This window comes from Lactuca saligna, chromosome 5 (genome assembly GCF_052625555.1).
Source record: "Lactuca saligna cultivar CGN05327 chromosome 5, ASM5262555v1, whole genome shotgun sequence".
Taxonomy (NCBI): domain Eukaryota; kingdom Viridiplantae; phylum Streptophyta; class Magnoliopsida; order Asterales; family Asteraceae; genus Lactuca; species Lactuca saligna.
The window spans coordinates 250,547,237-250,561,758 of NC_136421.1; the positions used below are offsets into that span (position 1 = coordinate 250,547,237).

At 38.2% G+C, this 14,522-nt stretch overlaps 1 protein-coding gene and 1 long non-coding RNA gene across 2 annotated transcripts; both read right to left on the minus strand.

Moving 5' to 3' along the window:
• Positions 1-8,216: 8,216 nt before the first annotated feature.
• Positions 8,217-8,722, minus strand: LOC145047740 (uncharacterized). The gene is made up of 3 exons (XR_013682385.1): positions 8,640-8,722; positions 8,469-8,528; positions 8,217-8,337 (listed from the first exon to the last, which is right to left on the minus strand). It is a non-coding gene; the product is annotated as an uncharacterized LOC145047740 (long non-coding RNA).
• An 82-nt stretch (positions 8,723-8,804) lies between these two features.
• LOC145046507 (DExH-box ATP-dependent RNA helicase DExH3-like) lies at positions 8,805-11,629 on the minus strand. Its single transcript, XM_078994793.1, has 9 exons — positions 11,424-11,629; positions 11,231-11,323; positions 11,097-11,141; positions 10,190-10,205; positions 9,677-9,871; positions 9,576-9,634; positions 9,393-9,456; positions 9,242-9,311; positions 8,805-9,157 (listed from the first exon to the last, which is right to left on the minus strand). Exons 1-9 carry the CDS (start codon positions 11,627-11,629, stop codon positions 8,805-8,807), a joined length of 1,101 nt encoding a protein of 366 aa, XP_078850919.1.
• Positions 11,630-14,522: the final 2,893 nt, after the last annotated feature.

The following is a 14,522-nucleotide window of genomic DNA, read 5'->3' on the forward strand; positions in this document are numbered from 1 at the left end:
GTAAATGTTGCTGATTACGTGTGTTTTCTTCTCTTTTACTCTCCAAGCCTCTAAATTTCCAATCTTTGTCGATTTTAGTCGCTTTTCTCCAAAAATGCTTCTATTTGGCTGCAAAGTACAATTAAAGCTTATAATTATCATTATTCAATGCAAATAACCAAATTAGGTATAAAAATGTAAGTAAATATTGCCTAAAAACATGCATAAATATGGAAATATCAAATACCCCATGCTTATTCTTTGTTTGCCCTCAAGTAAACCTAATTATTTAAACTCAAACACATATCACTAACATCACATAGAGCAATCCAATTAAAACTCAACCATTATGCTAAGACCACAACTCATGAATTTGTGTCTAAAATTTTCCTAAGGACCCCCTAATTCTAAACACTTAGAATCCTCATAAACACTCACCCACTTCTTTTGAGCAACACTCATTTTATGCATCCCTCTGGATCCATCTGCAGAAATATTTCTAACCTCAAGGTATTTTTATAAAGCTACCTAAGCATACATAATCTAGAAGTTACAACTTTTGATACCACAATGGAGATCTTGGAACTCTTCCCTTCTTGAATATTAGATCTTTAATTTCTTTGAATTCACCACCTTTTTGCGTGAGTTTTGGTATCTTCAACTTTTGAATTTCTTTAGAATTTTTGATCTTTGATCTTCACACTTTATACTTGAAGGGTCCAAAAATTCTTCAACTTTTAACTTTATAGTAATTTCTCTCTCTCTCTTTATTTTTTTAATGTAACTCACTTTTCTCACTCATAAACCTACATGCTTAAGCAAGGGCACTTAACTTCAACCTTTATCAGTTAAGGTATTAGCCTAATAGCAATGACTACATAAGCTTTCCTAGATACATTTCTGGTACACGATGATAAACATATTGCGATCTTCAAACTAAGCGAAGTTGTATTTTTGTCCCATGATTTCAGTAGAATAAAGGGGGCCACAAATGCTTTATAATGTATATTGGCTCAACTAAACATTTGAGTTCTCATTGGATCACTCCATATAATACTAGCAACTTAAGTTCAAATTATTATCACTCGATTAAATTATTAGATTATTATTTCAAACCTATTAAAAAATTTAAATTTTACCTATTTCTAGCAATTTACTTTTTCGATCCCTACCCCACACTTATTACATACAATGCCCTCGTTGTATGCATAATATAAAGCAATAAAAAGGGAGAAAAAGGAACAGACTCCTATGTGATAGCAGTGGAGAGATCGAACTCCAATTTTGGAAACTCTGTGCATCTTGAATATAGACTTCTTGAAATAGGAACTTGGATCTTTAACACGCGAGATATGTAATGCACTTGAGAAATATGAAACTGAAACTTCAATCTTCAACAAATGCGGTGGAAATCTCCAAAACGGAAAGAACAATGTAGTAAAGCACAAGCCACATTGGATGGTTGAGAAAATGAGCCATAATTGTTTTCACATTAATTCCAAGAAGAATATTGGCTACCTAAGAAATAATATATATATATATATATATATATATATATATATATATATATATATATATATATCAATGGTCTTTATTATATAGAAATATCAGATTCACGATGTGAGTGTAAAAATATTCACGTTGTGAGGTCGCTAAAACAGACATGTCGTGAGGTCGCTAAAACACGAGTTCTTGGAACCATTAAAACTTGACTGACGACATGAATATTAAGGATTCACAACGTGAGTACTCGACAAACAGAAAGTAATTATCCCTTCAACTCTTGACTTCAACCAAATGTCTTAATGGATTAAGAACCTTCTAATGCATCATTTTATGACTATTCTCTAACTCTATCCTCTCTCTTGACCCACCCCACACTTATTTCTAATCGTGGGTTTCGACTCTCAATTTTAACGCTTTATCGGTTAAACATGAACGAACTAATTTCTCAACATTCCTTTCCCGTGACTCTTTGAGTACATCTGAAAACTAATAACCAAAGGAAGTAAAAGTAACATAATAACTTAAATAGTTTTACAATCCAACCAAATTTCAAAACAAAATAAAACCAAACCAAACTAAATCAAACTAAAAACTAAAAATAAATAAACAAAATGATCAATCGTCTTCGTCGTCCTCGTGTGCTCCGCTCGTACCAGCCCCATCTCCTCATGGAATCCAAGTTCTTCCCATCTCGGGATATACGTGCAATGTGGTGGTATGGTAGGTGGTTGACTCACACCCATATGGGAATAGATACCCTCGACAAGTTGGTTATTATAAGTAACACCCCCATGAAGGTTGTCCAAATAAGAACCCACCCAAGTTTAGAATGGGTTGGTGGACATGCCTCATTCAAAACTATGACCTCTTCCCGTTTCTCCATGTGCTCATACATTTTGTCGACAAGGTCTCGGTTGCGGTTGTTGCTCAGTTTGTGCGCTTGGTTGTTCTTCACCATCATCATCAGAGTGCACGATCCCCCAATGTGTCCCATAGTTCCTCACAGCCCTCATTGTCTCCAAATAACCAAAGGAAAGCTCATTCCCCTCCATGTAAGTCAAGGACCTCGTGATGTCGGGAATTATCACACTGTAGGACCGGGCCAAATGGGTGATGAAATGTCCTCCACAAATCGGGCTCCCATGGAGAGAACTTATGACATACTCCACCAAATAGCGGGCCAAAATGTACGGGATGTTGCAACACACTCCTAGCTTTAGAATGGAACATAAAAAGAAAAAAAAATTCAACTTCGTAACTTTGTCCCCATGGCGCTTGTGGTGGATGGAAAATGTGATGATACGGTGGATAAGACGGTTTATAGGTGATTTGATGCTACTTTCAGGTGACACCTCGGAATTGAACACTCTAGACGCAATGTTACTCCAAAACTCGATCCCTGATGCTCCACCCTCGTAATCTTGGGTAGCCTCTCGCAAAAACATAATGAACTTGGGAGTCATGACCTTGTGTGCCTCATACAACCCATTCTCCACGAGAACTCAACCAAGCTACACTCCCGGTATTCTCCTCCTAAACGGAAAACCAAGGCTTACGGATAAGTGGGTTCTTGGAAATATCATGAAATGTGACATTAGAGAAAAATTCCACACATAGCTCCTTATAAACCATTTCCTGTATAGAAAAATATTATTCCACCCCTTGCATGTGAAAGAGTACCCGCTCCCCAGAAATAATTTTGTATGAAATGGGGTCAACCGGTCAACAATTCCAACCTCCCTCAACCTTTTCCAATTCACAGTTGGGGGGACAACGAACTCACGGTTATGTAACTACCCCAGACGGTTGCTATAACGAGTAAGAGCATCCTGCAACACATTAGTTGGGAAGACATAAAATGGGTGCAAGCTAGCTAACCCAGCTGGAATCTCTTACCTAGGAGCCATTTCCTGCAAAACAAGAAACAACACAAACCAAAACAAAAAAAATATCCAACACATTAGAATTAAACAGCATAAGGTTCACCATGCCCAGAATTCACGTTGTTAATTACTAGGAGCTCACGTCGTGAGTTCGATAGTGCAAGCTAGAATCGGTCAATGCAGTGTATAAATTGTACCAACAAAATGGTTGGGGTTTACTCCTATAACAATCCTAAGCATAATCCAGTCGCATGCAATGGTTATAACATGATTTTTAGGGAAATATTTCAACAATTTACTAAACACAAACCCTAGCCCTACAATTAACAATTAAAGCAAAAATTAACCATTAAAATCAAGAAATCGTTACCTTAGAGTGTAGATTACGTAAGCTAAAATGGAATATTGAGTTTAATATGGACACAATTGGAATGGGGGGGGGGGAACCAAGAGAAATACACTCACTTCGTGGGAATGTAGAAGTGATTAGCTCAAAGTGCTTCTGGTCCTTTATCTATGGTCCCGTGCAATTCACAATTCACGTTGTGAGTTTTTAATGACTCACATCGTGAGGCTTCTTGGGCAATGCAGTTGGGCCATCCAAATAATCATCAAGTGGACTTATATACGTATTGGGCTAACAAAAAAGTGGTTTGTAACGCCCCGTTCCTGGTACGTAATTTTAATTGTTTTATTTTCCATTTTATAAGGGCTACTCGACGAGTCAGTAGCCCTAACTCATCGAGTAGATACGGGACATCATGCTTACGTTTAGAGAGTTCAGGGCATGTGGAGCTCCTGATTATGAGGTGGCCTAAGACCCCATTGCTAGTATTAGATGGTTGGCAGATGTTGCAAACGCATTCCGCACCAGCAGATGTCCCGAGGGGGACAAGTTTAGACTCGCATCCTGCCTTCTGAAGGGAAGGGAACGTGATTGGTGGGAGGAGGTTGGGAGAGCTATTAGAGATGACATTGTATTAGATGCTATGACCTGGGGTGATTTTATGACCAGGTTCAAAGCCGAGTTTGCACCTGTTATTGAGGCGCAACAGCTAGCTAGGGAGTTTCAGGACCTCCAGCAAGCGACAAAGACTGTGTCGGAGATTACCACTAAGTTAATGGAGAGGGCCCTCCTTGTTCCGCAATATGTGGTGGACGAGGATATGAAAAAGTCATGATATCATGAGATGTTGCAGAGTGACATCCGCCAGTTTGTGACTCGATCCAGCTGCAAGACGCTAGAAGATATGATAGCGAGGGCGAGAGAGAGAGAGAGAGAGAGAGAGAGAGAGAGTTGGATTTAGAGGTGGAAAGGAAGAGGAAGATAGAGGGAGTTCAAATAGGTAGTTTGAGCAAGAGGCCAAAGGTATCAGATCACAGATCTCGGAGCCAGTAGAGCCACGGTCATTGTCGCAAATACGGCAAGATGCATGAGGGGGCGTGCAAGGTAGGGAGTTCGGGCTGCTACAAGTGCGCCCGAACTGCTCAAATGAAATTACAAGAGATTCATCTAGGATTTCTCCAAGATAGAAAACGGTCCATGAAATTACAGGATATTCATCCAGGATTTCTCCATGAAGTTATAGGAGATTCATCTAGGATTTGCTTTCAGTGCAATCAGAGGGGACACAAACGGTCCCAGTACCCGAGTTTAGTTGTAGCAGAGAAGGTTGTAGCACCTTCACCTGCCTCATTAAGGCTTACAGACGGCCAACATGGCCGAGCTGAGGTGCCTACGACGCGGAGCAGGGCTTTTCAGCTTACTACAGAGGAGGCACGAGCAGCTCCTGACGTGGTGACAGGTATGTATTTTCCGTCTTACCTATGTATTTGTTATTATATATTTCTCATGTTTATGTGCTTCTTTATAGGGTCGTTCTCAGTGAACGACATTTCAGCTATGGTACTATTTGATTCAGGGGCTACCCGATCGTTTTTGTCGCTCGCACTTAGCAAGCGAATTAGCAGAGTTCCAGGGGAGTTGGATTGTCCACTCGATGTTGAGATAGTTGATGACAGGATTGTCAGGGTCACGAGAGTTCATAGAGTATGTACTTTGCAGTTATTTGATGAGTAATTTCCAGTAGATTTGGTTCCTATTCCTCTGCGAGGGAATAAGGTTATTGTAGGCATGGACTGGTTGATCCCTAACGGGGTAGTGATAGATTGTGAGCAGCACCTGGTTAGAGTTCGAACTCCTAGTGGGGGACAGTTAGTGATTCAGGGCGAGAGGCCGGAGCGTAGACCCATTTTTTGTTCTGCAGCGAGAGCGAGACGTCATAGTCAGCAGGGTTATGTGGGATATGTCGTGCATGTCATGGATACCCGGGATAAGGGTAATGCGATAGTCGAGGATGTACCAGTGGTGCGAGATTATTCGGACGTATTCCCGGAGGATTTGCCTGGGATACCTCCAGAGCGATAGGTAGAGTTCCGGATTGACCTGGTACCTGGTGTGACTCCAATAGCCAAGGCACCATATCGGTTGGCTCCTCCCAAGAAGCAGGAGTTTTCTATGCAACTACAAGAGCTGCTAGACAAGGGTTTTATCAGGCCAATCAGTTCGCCATGGGGAGCCCTATTCCTATTGAAGAAAAAGGATGGGTCACACCGTATGTGGATAGATTACCGGGAGTTGAATAAGGTAACAGTGAAGAACCGTTACCCACTCGTGAGGATATATGATTTGTTCGACCAGCTTCGGGGAGCATCTTGGTTTTCCAAGATTGATCAACGGTTCGGATATCACCAGATGCGGGTCAGATATGATGATATGCAAAAGACCGCTTTTAGGACTCTCTATGGTCATTATGAGTTCGTGGTGATGCCGTTTGGGCTCACGAACACTTCTTCCGCGTTAATAGATCTAATGAACCACGTATGCAGACCGATGCTGGATTGGTCTGTGATAGTATTCATTGACGACATCTTGGATTCTTCCAAGACTCAGGAGCAGCACAAGGAGAACCTGAGAGAGGTGCTAGAGACCTTAAGGACAGAGAGACTTTTTGCAAAGTTCTCCAAGTGCGAGTTCTGGTTGCGCAAGATGTAGTTTCTGGGGCACCTCGTCAAGCAAAATGGTATATTAGTCGATTCGGCCAAGATAGAGGCCGTCATGTAGTGGGAGGTCCCGAAGTCTCCATCCAAGATTTGGAGCTTTCTGGGTTTGGCATGAAATTACAGGAGATTCATCTAGGATTTCTCCAGGATAGCAGTTCCATTAACCCGACTGACCATGAAGTCAGTGGTGTTTCGTTGGGGTCTATAGCAGCTAACAGCCTTTGAGACGCTCAGGCAGCGACTATGTGAGGCGCCGATTCTTAACCTGCTAGAGGGAGTAGATGAATTTGTAGTCTACTGCGAAACTTCGATCATAGGCTTGGGAGCAATGCTGATGTAGAGGGGGCATGTGATAGCTTATGCCTCGAGACAGTTAAAGCCTCACGAGGCTAACTACCTGACACATGATTTGGAGTTGGGGCAGTAGTGTTCGCCCTCAATATTCGGTGGCATTACCTCTAAGGGGTTCGGTGTACTATCTACACGAATCACAAGAGTTTGAGGTACCTCATGGATCAGCCGAACCTGAATATGAGGCAACGTTGGTGGTTAGATGTGGTTAAGGATTACGACTCTGAGATCCTTTACCACCCAGGCAAGGCCAACGTAGTGGCCGACGCCCAGAGCCACAAGGAAGTAGCGGCTCCGATCCGAGACATCTGTTTGAGGATGAAAATGATTACTCCTCTGCTGGAGCAGATCAAGGAGGCGCACGCTAAGGGCCTGAAGGAGGAGCACTAGAAGTGTGAGAGGATAGTGTTCTGAGTAGCTTCATTTGAGTATGATAGTCGAGGATTGTTGACCCTACATGAGAGGGTCTGAGTACTGTACTGGAGCGGAGTACAATAGGCATTGATGCATGAGGCCCAAAAGTCTCGGTTCTTCATCCACCCAGGGGCGAAGAAGATGTACATAGCTCTTCGACTTGATTATTGGTGGCCCTACATGAAGCAGGACATAGTATGTGGAGAGGTGCCTCACCTGCAGGAAGGTCAAGGCAGAGCACCGAAGACCCCACTTTAAGATGCAACCGTTAGACATCCCTGTGTGGAAATGGGAAAATATCACTATGGATTTCATTACTAAACTTCCAGAGACTGCACATGGGGTTGATTCGATATGGGTCATCGTGGATCGATTTACCCAGAGCGCCCATTTTATACCGATTCAAGAGAGCATCTCGGCTGAGAAGTTGGCCGAGATTTATGTACGAGAGACAGTAACACGTCATGGAGTGCCTATCTCGGTGGTGTCAGACCGAGATGTCCGGTTTATTTCACTACTAGAAAAACTGCCTTTTACCACGCTCATTGCGTGTCGTAAAAGGCTCAGACGACGCGCAAATGCGCGTCAAGGAAGGCCCTGTCATAAAGAGAGACGACACGCATTTACGACGCGCGTTTATGACACGCAATGCGTATCAAGAAAGACCCTATCATAAAGGAAGACGACATACATTATCGTGTCGTAACCTGACGATGTGCGTGTTAATGACATGTATTGCATATCAAGAAAGCCCCTATCAAGAAAGGCCATGTCATAAATGAAGATGACACACATTTTTGCATATCATAATTTTAAATGTTTTAAGAATTATATATTTTGATAGATTTAGTAAGTTTCAAATTAAATCACACATTAAAAGTCTTATAGTACAAAATAAAATTCAATAAATAAGAAAGATAATTCATTGCACTAATATGTCAAATACAAATTATCATTCTAGTAGTAAATAAATATAATACATTGCTAATATTGCATAATATATATTATAGGAAAGCAAAACCTGTACAACATTAAAAGGAACCCGTGAGTAATTTATCCTTTGACAATCTTCATGGCAACTTTAAGCCTTGCAACCTCACCATGGCATTGAACTTCGCCACCACCGACGTAAGAAAAAAAACTGCGTATAAATATCCGAAAATAAGATATGAGCCAATCATTCTATGACTCAAGGAAAAGTATCATTAGAGAACTGTGAAAAAAATATGAAACAAATGAATGAAAGTGCAATGCTATTTCTTTAATACTTACTGTATATAGTAAGACTTGGACATCATCTATAGTTTTGAAGGACATTGATGCCTCCCTATGCTGCACATATTAAAAATAAAAAAGAACAAAATTGAGTAACATATGGATTCATATATCTATCAATTGTATTGTAAATTGTAAATTAAATAAATAAGCATTAAGCATACATACCACTACAGATGCAATGCCAGGAAAAAGGCCTGAGCATATAATGGCGCTAACCAATGATTGATTATGACTTAATCTGTTGTTAATCCTCAATTTAGTCTCAAGTAATTGAGCATCTTTACAAATATGGATAAACTGATTCCTTAAAGAATATATAGCTTGAAGTGTTTAAGTAGATAGGAAATTCCTCCAGCAATATTCATAAGCATATCCTTCTCTTTCAGCTTCTTTCCATCCTTCATATGCACGCACAAGTGCCATATCATCACTGTAATCCTTTGCAGAAAATATTGATTTTGTTGTACTAGCTTGCTGAAATAGACATACAAAAGATATCAGGAAAAGACCAAAATTGCCTTCTGTGAAAGTAGTTGGATTACTCACGTCTTTGTTCTCTTGAGGCAAAAGAAAATGATCTCTGACACTAAGTCCAGCAACAATTGTAAGAATAGGATTAAAGCAACGAAAAAAAGCACCCATTATCAGCATTTTCCCTAATTTCGGATCCAATGGAAGAATTGCTAGATATTTACATATATTTTGAAAAAATGAGAAAAGATAATCTTAGGAAATAAACTTTTATAAATATATTAATATAAACTAACCAAGATGTGTAAGATTTTCATTTACATCTAATGCTCCAATCATCTTTGAAAAGTCCACATCATTTTGGACCTAGAACAAATTAAAGTTCTATCATTTAGCAATTTGAATCATTCACTAAGATTCAAGTCATGAAGAATTGTTAACACTTACAGCTAATGGCTCTGGAGGCTGCAAACTAGCTGATAAAAACTCTCCAATACTTCCAACTTCCAAACTTTTTATTTGCAAACAAAGATAATTTAAAGGAGTTCTTAAAAGCTCGGGTAGTTGATAATAAGAAAAAGCATCATAAACACATCAAGGGTAAAGGTTGAAACATTCCCCTGTTTGCACACGCCTTGCCCTACCCCTTCTCTAAACCAACAAAAAAAAGCAACATAGAAAGTAGTCAACTACCATGACCAAAAAAGTCAAAGGGTAAAAAGGTAACTTACTTGGTGAGCAGATGCTTGTGATATCCATGAAGGCAACAAACAAGGAGTGTTGTTCGAGGCATCATAAGTAGTCTCTTTAGCTTTTCCACAATCAACCACTAAAACCACATCATTAATTGTAATACTTGCTTCATCCATATTTGTAGCAAGTACTATTTTACGCACATTTGGAGGTGGTTTTTCAAATATAAGTTTCTGCATAATAAAAAAAAATATAAAAATTAAAAGTTATCAAATACATAAATTTGATAAAAAAAATTGAAGTATAAAAAACTAAAATACCTTGGCTTCCCCTGCTTACTAATGGAAGTCGGCTTCTGTTGAGAGGAATGGTTCAATCTATTAGAATTTAAGCTCCTTTTTAAAACCAAGGGATTGTCATCCTCATCAGATGAATAATTCATAAAAGAAAAATATTACACTTACCTCCTAGGTTGTCTCCTGTCCTTGTTTACTATAACTTAATTTTCTTTTTGCACATTGCTTCATGCTCCCCTGGATTTTCGTATCTACCCAACATGTTGTCCACCTATTACACAAAAAAAAAAAAAAGAATAATTATTTAAAGAAATAAAAAATGATAAATAAGAAAAATAGATTATAAGCTTTGTACCAAAATCATCAACAAACACAACACTAGGAGTGGTTTTATTGGGCAAACTGAAAATGACCTTCATATACGTCCCCCCTGATACCAAAATAGGTTTGGATCCACATCTAAGTTTGGGTGTCACAAAAAGTCATCTTAGAACTATATATATATATATATATATATATATATATATATATATATATATATATATATATATATATATATATATATATATATATATATATATATATATAATACACACGTTAACATGAATAGCAGTACTTTCAAAGGGGAAAATTCTTTTCTAGATCTTCCATTGTTTCTTTAATTGATTTATTTGAATCAAATGTCGAAACTATATGTGGTAAAAGAAAATTCAGGATATGGATCTTAGAACTATATATACAAAGGATAAGCTGGGGTACATACCCTATTTCAGATGGAGTATAAGCACCTGGCAGAAACAGTTATGTCGTTTCACTTTGAAAATATTATTAGAAATGAAGTATGAATGTAAATACCAACAATGAGGGTCCTTAGTCTTCAGGTCAATGAATCTTACAAATAAGTTCATAGCAAAACAGATCCACCTGTTACTGTTAGGAACCCTAATGTTATCATTCCTAATGAAACAATGAGGTTTCTAAGTGGAGCAGGCTTTTTATGAAAATGAAATGGTTTATGTTGTGAATAGATTGCTATATAACTTATAAAGATGTTTTGTCAAAAAGAAATTATGGTGCAAATCAATTTATTGGTTGAAACTGTTGTTTCATGTTAGCCCCATTTGCAAACACCCTACTGCAGCAAGGGAAACCTCTCTACTACCATTTGCAATGATGTTCTTCACAGAACACATCAAAGACTCCCATCCTACATAACAAGTATTCAACTTCACCATTGTTCTTTTTTAAAGCACACATGTTTTTGAAGAAATTATAATCTTTTAAATGAAGACATACCTGACCAAAAATTGGTTAAACTTCTTAATAATGGAAAAAAAAAAGTACGCAGGATACGAGCAATTCCACCAAATAAAAGCACAAGTGTTGCGGCTGGATGTTTTAAAAAAAACATTTAAATTTATTGTAAAACTGAAAAGAAGAGTGAAATAAGTGTAGAAATATGAATGAAACAAAGTCTATGTTGACATGCCTATGATGTATGAGCTTATGAACTGCTTTTCCACCACGAACATCGAGTTGTTTCCCCTGCCATTCATCTTTGGAAGACAAACAATAAGAAGAGGAACCTATTTGAATCCTTTCTTGTGTACTTCTAAAGGCAAAAGTCATGGGTTCATGGCATGGATGATCAAGGGCGATTGAAATTTCTTCTAATTTATAGCTTGTGAAGGCCATATTGGCATTTTCTTATGATTGTGGTTTTAAATCAAAAAGCTTTTCAGTTTCAATTTTCTTAGTTTGCAACGAATATTTGAATGTATTTATTTTGTGATTTGTATTATATGGCAATATGGCATGCCCTCCCTCATTGGTTACCTAACTATTCAAAGGGGAAGCCAAAAAACCTTTGAATTTTGAACAGCCCTTGCCCTTACTTTATTAGTTGTATTGTATATAGCACAATATTTTCTTATGTAACCCTTTAGCTAATGTCTTGTTATCAATATGCCATATTGCCATATAATTGTGCAATGGAAAACAAATCCTGAATCCTTCCATTCAATCAAATAAGAAGAAATAAATTAGGGATTGGAAACATACATAATTAGAAGTGCTATCATCTTTCAAGATGTTTGTGAGCATCTTGACTGTAAATGAACATTTATGATCACCAGCAGCAAGACAGAGTACAGCAACACATTGTGCAATGGAAAACAAAGCTTGTTTTGAAATACCACCAGACTGAGGTGAAATCAAAATCAGAAACCTAAAAAAATCAATAAGGTAATATCATAGCAGAAAATTAGATAAATACAAGATATTTTTGGAATAAGTAAATAGAAAGGGATAAAACCTCAATGTTTGTGCCATATATAAACCTACATCTATTTTTTTATTAATAAAAAATCATACATTACTTCATTTCTCAACATCTTTGCAGATTTATCTATAAGTTTATATATATGTATATACATACCTGAGAATCTTCACTCCCGCTAGCAATGAATGACTGATCGAGTCCACCAAATCAAGCCCTAACAATAAACCGAGAACGTCTATGCCCCTTAAACTTTGCAACAAGATGAATATGCCCCTGGATGTTCCAAAGATGTAACTCTTTATTCACGAGACTAACAAGAAGATACTTATTGTCTTTTGATAATGTGAATGAAACTATCATCTGATCCTCCTCAATGCATACTTTGCAACAAGACGAATATGCCCCTGGATTTGATCATCATTTGGGCTCCATGAAACGCAAGAGCAAGATTTTTGGTGATCAGTTAATCTATGTTTCAGTGAGAGTTTTCCATTCAGATTAACCTTAGAGAAATCAAAAGATTGAAGTTGATATTAGGGTGAAAGTTGAAGCTGTGAAAGTGATTGAATGTTGATAGAAGAGGGAAAAGTGTTACCTCACAAATAATTTTTGAATTATCACTTGATGATGATGCTAAATATTTCCCATTTTGAGAAAACTATAAGTACCAGACTTCATCGTTGTGATCTTGTAAAATCGATAACACTATAACTGAAACAAATCAATGCTCATAACTTGAAAGCTAATCATGAACTGAAGAAACAAGATAGATAGAAGCCCTGACCTGAACTGTTTGTGAAGGAATCTGATCTCTTCCACAATGATGATCAGTGAACAATGATGTTTCTCCAACTGAAGAAGTATGAAACAAACAAGCTTCCCGTTGTAAATTAAGAGCTTGTTCTACTAGCAGTAACTTTGTAATAGCGTTCACAAATACCAGATATTAAAATGTAGAAATCCTAAAGTAATATTAACTTTCACATGCACAACATTATTGCTCTCAAGAAACCGAGTATAAGACTCACATGAACACAGTAGAGAAGGGACCTGGACATGATGATTATTAAAAAAAAAAAAAAAAAAAAATAAAAAAACTTAATCAAAACTATGAGAAAATTAACCAAATCACTGCAAACTACCTAAAAATCGTAAACCCTAGAAGTTTCTCTAGATTAATTTGGGGAAGTTGCATAGAAACTGAAACATACATAAGCCCTAGAAATCTATTAACATGTAAAGTACCTGATTGATGCATAAGCATTTTAGTACTTTGCCCCCACTTTCAAGAGGCGAATGTCGATTGCAATTTCAAATGAAATACTAAAAGATGCTAGACCAAAAACCTAATAGAAGTCGTCGAAGCCAAAACCTACAGAACTACCGAAGGTATTATTGACACGAACAGGGACGTGATATAATATGTGACATAGCTTCACCTCGAGGTCCTCCTCTACCTAATTTGATTCGAGAGGCATGTATTCAACAAGGATTTTTGGGGAATTCGTAGATCCTCAATCCGATGGTAACATAAGAATAAAGTATCGCGGTGACATCGGATTGAGAAACGGAGGGAGACAGAGCGGCATGGTGGTCCCGATGGCGCCAATGGATGTAACGGCGAGATAGGCTACAGGGAATAAGATGGGTTTTACGTTAGAGAGAGAGAGAAAGGAAGACGAAGACCCCAAGCTTCTTTCTTGCTGATTGGAAGCGGAGGGGGGTTAATTTTTCACATATGCGGGGTTTTAATTTTTGGGATTTCATTTCCCGCTCAAAACGCGTTTTTCAATAAAAAAATATAAAGTGACACACTTACATGACAGACATTTTATAATGGGCATCCTCCGTATTTCTTTTTTTGTTCTTTTCTGACAATAATTTCAGGTCGCGCATGAATGCGTGTCCACTATCCTTCAAATTTTATAAGAGATGGCATTATTTTTTGGACGCACACTTTTGCTTATCGTAAATCACTGCGTGTCATTATTTACGCGTCATTAAAGGCTGTTTTTCTAGTAGTGCTTGCAGGTTCTGGAAGCAGTTTCACGACGAGATGGGTACTCGTCTCCATTTCAGCACCACATTCCACCCTCAGACGGAGGGACAGAGCGAGAGGATGATTTAGACTCTCAAAGACATGCTTCGGGGATGTGTGTTAGATTTCGGTGGCATTTGGGATACGTAACTTCCGTTACCGAAATTTTCGTATAACCACAACTACCACTCCAGTATAGACCGACCTCCATTCGAGATCCTCTACTGGAGGAAGTGTAGGAATCCAATCTGTTGGGGTGAAGTCAGTCA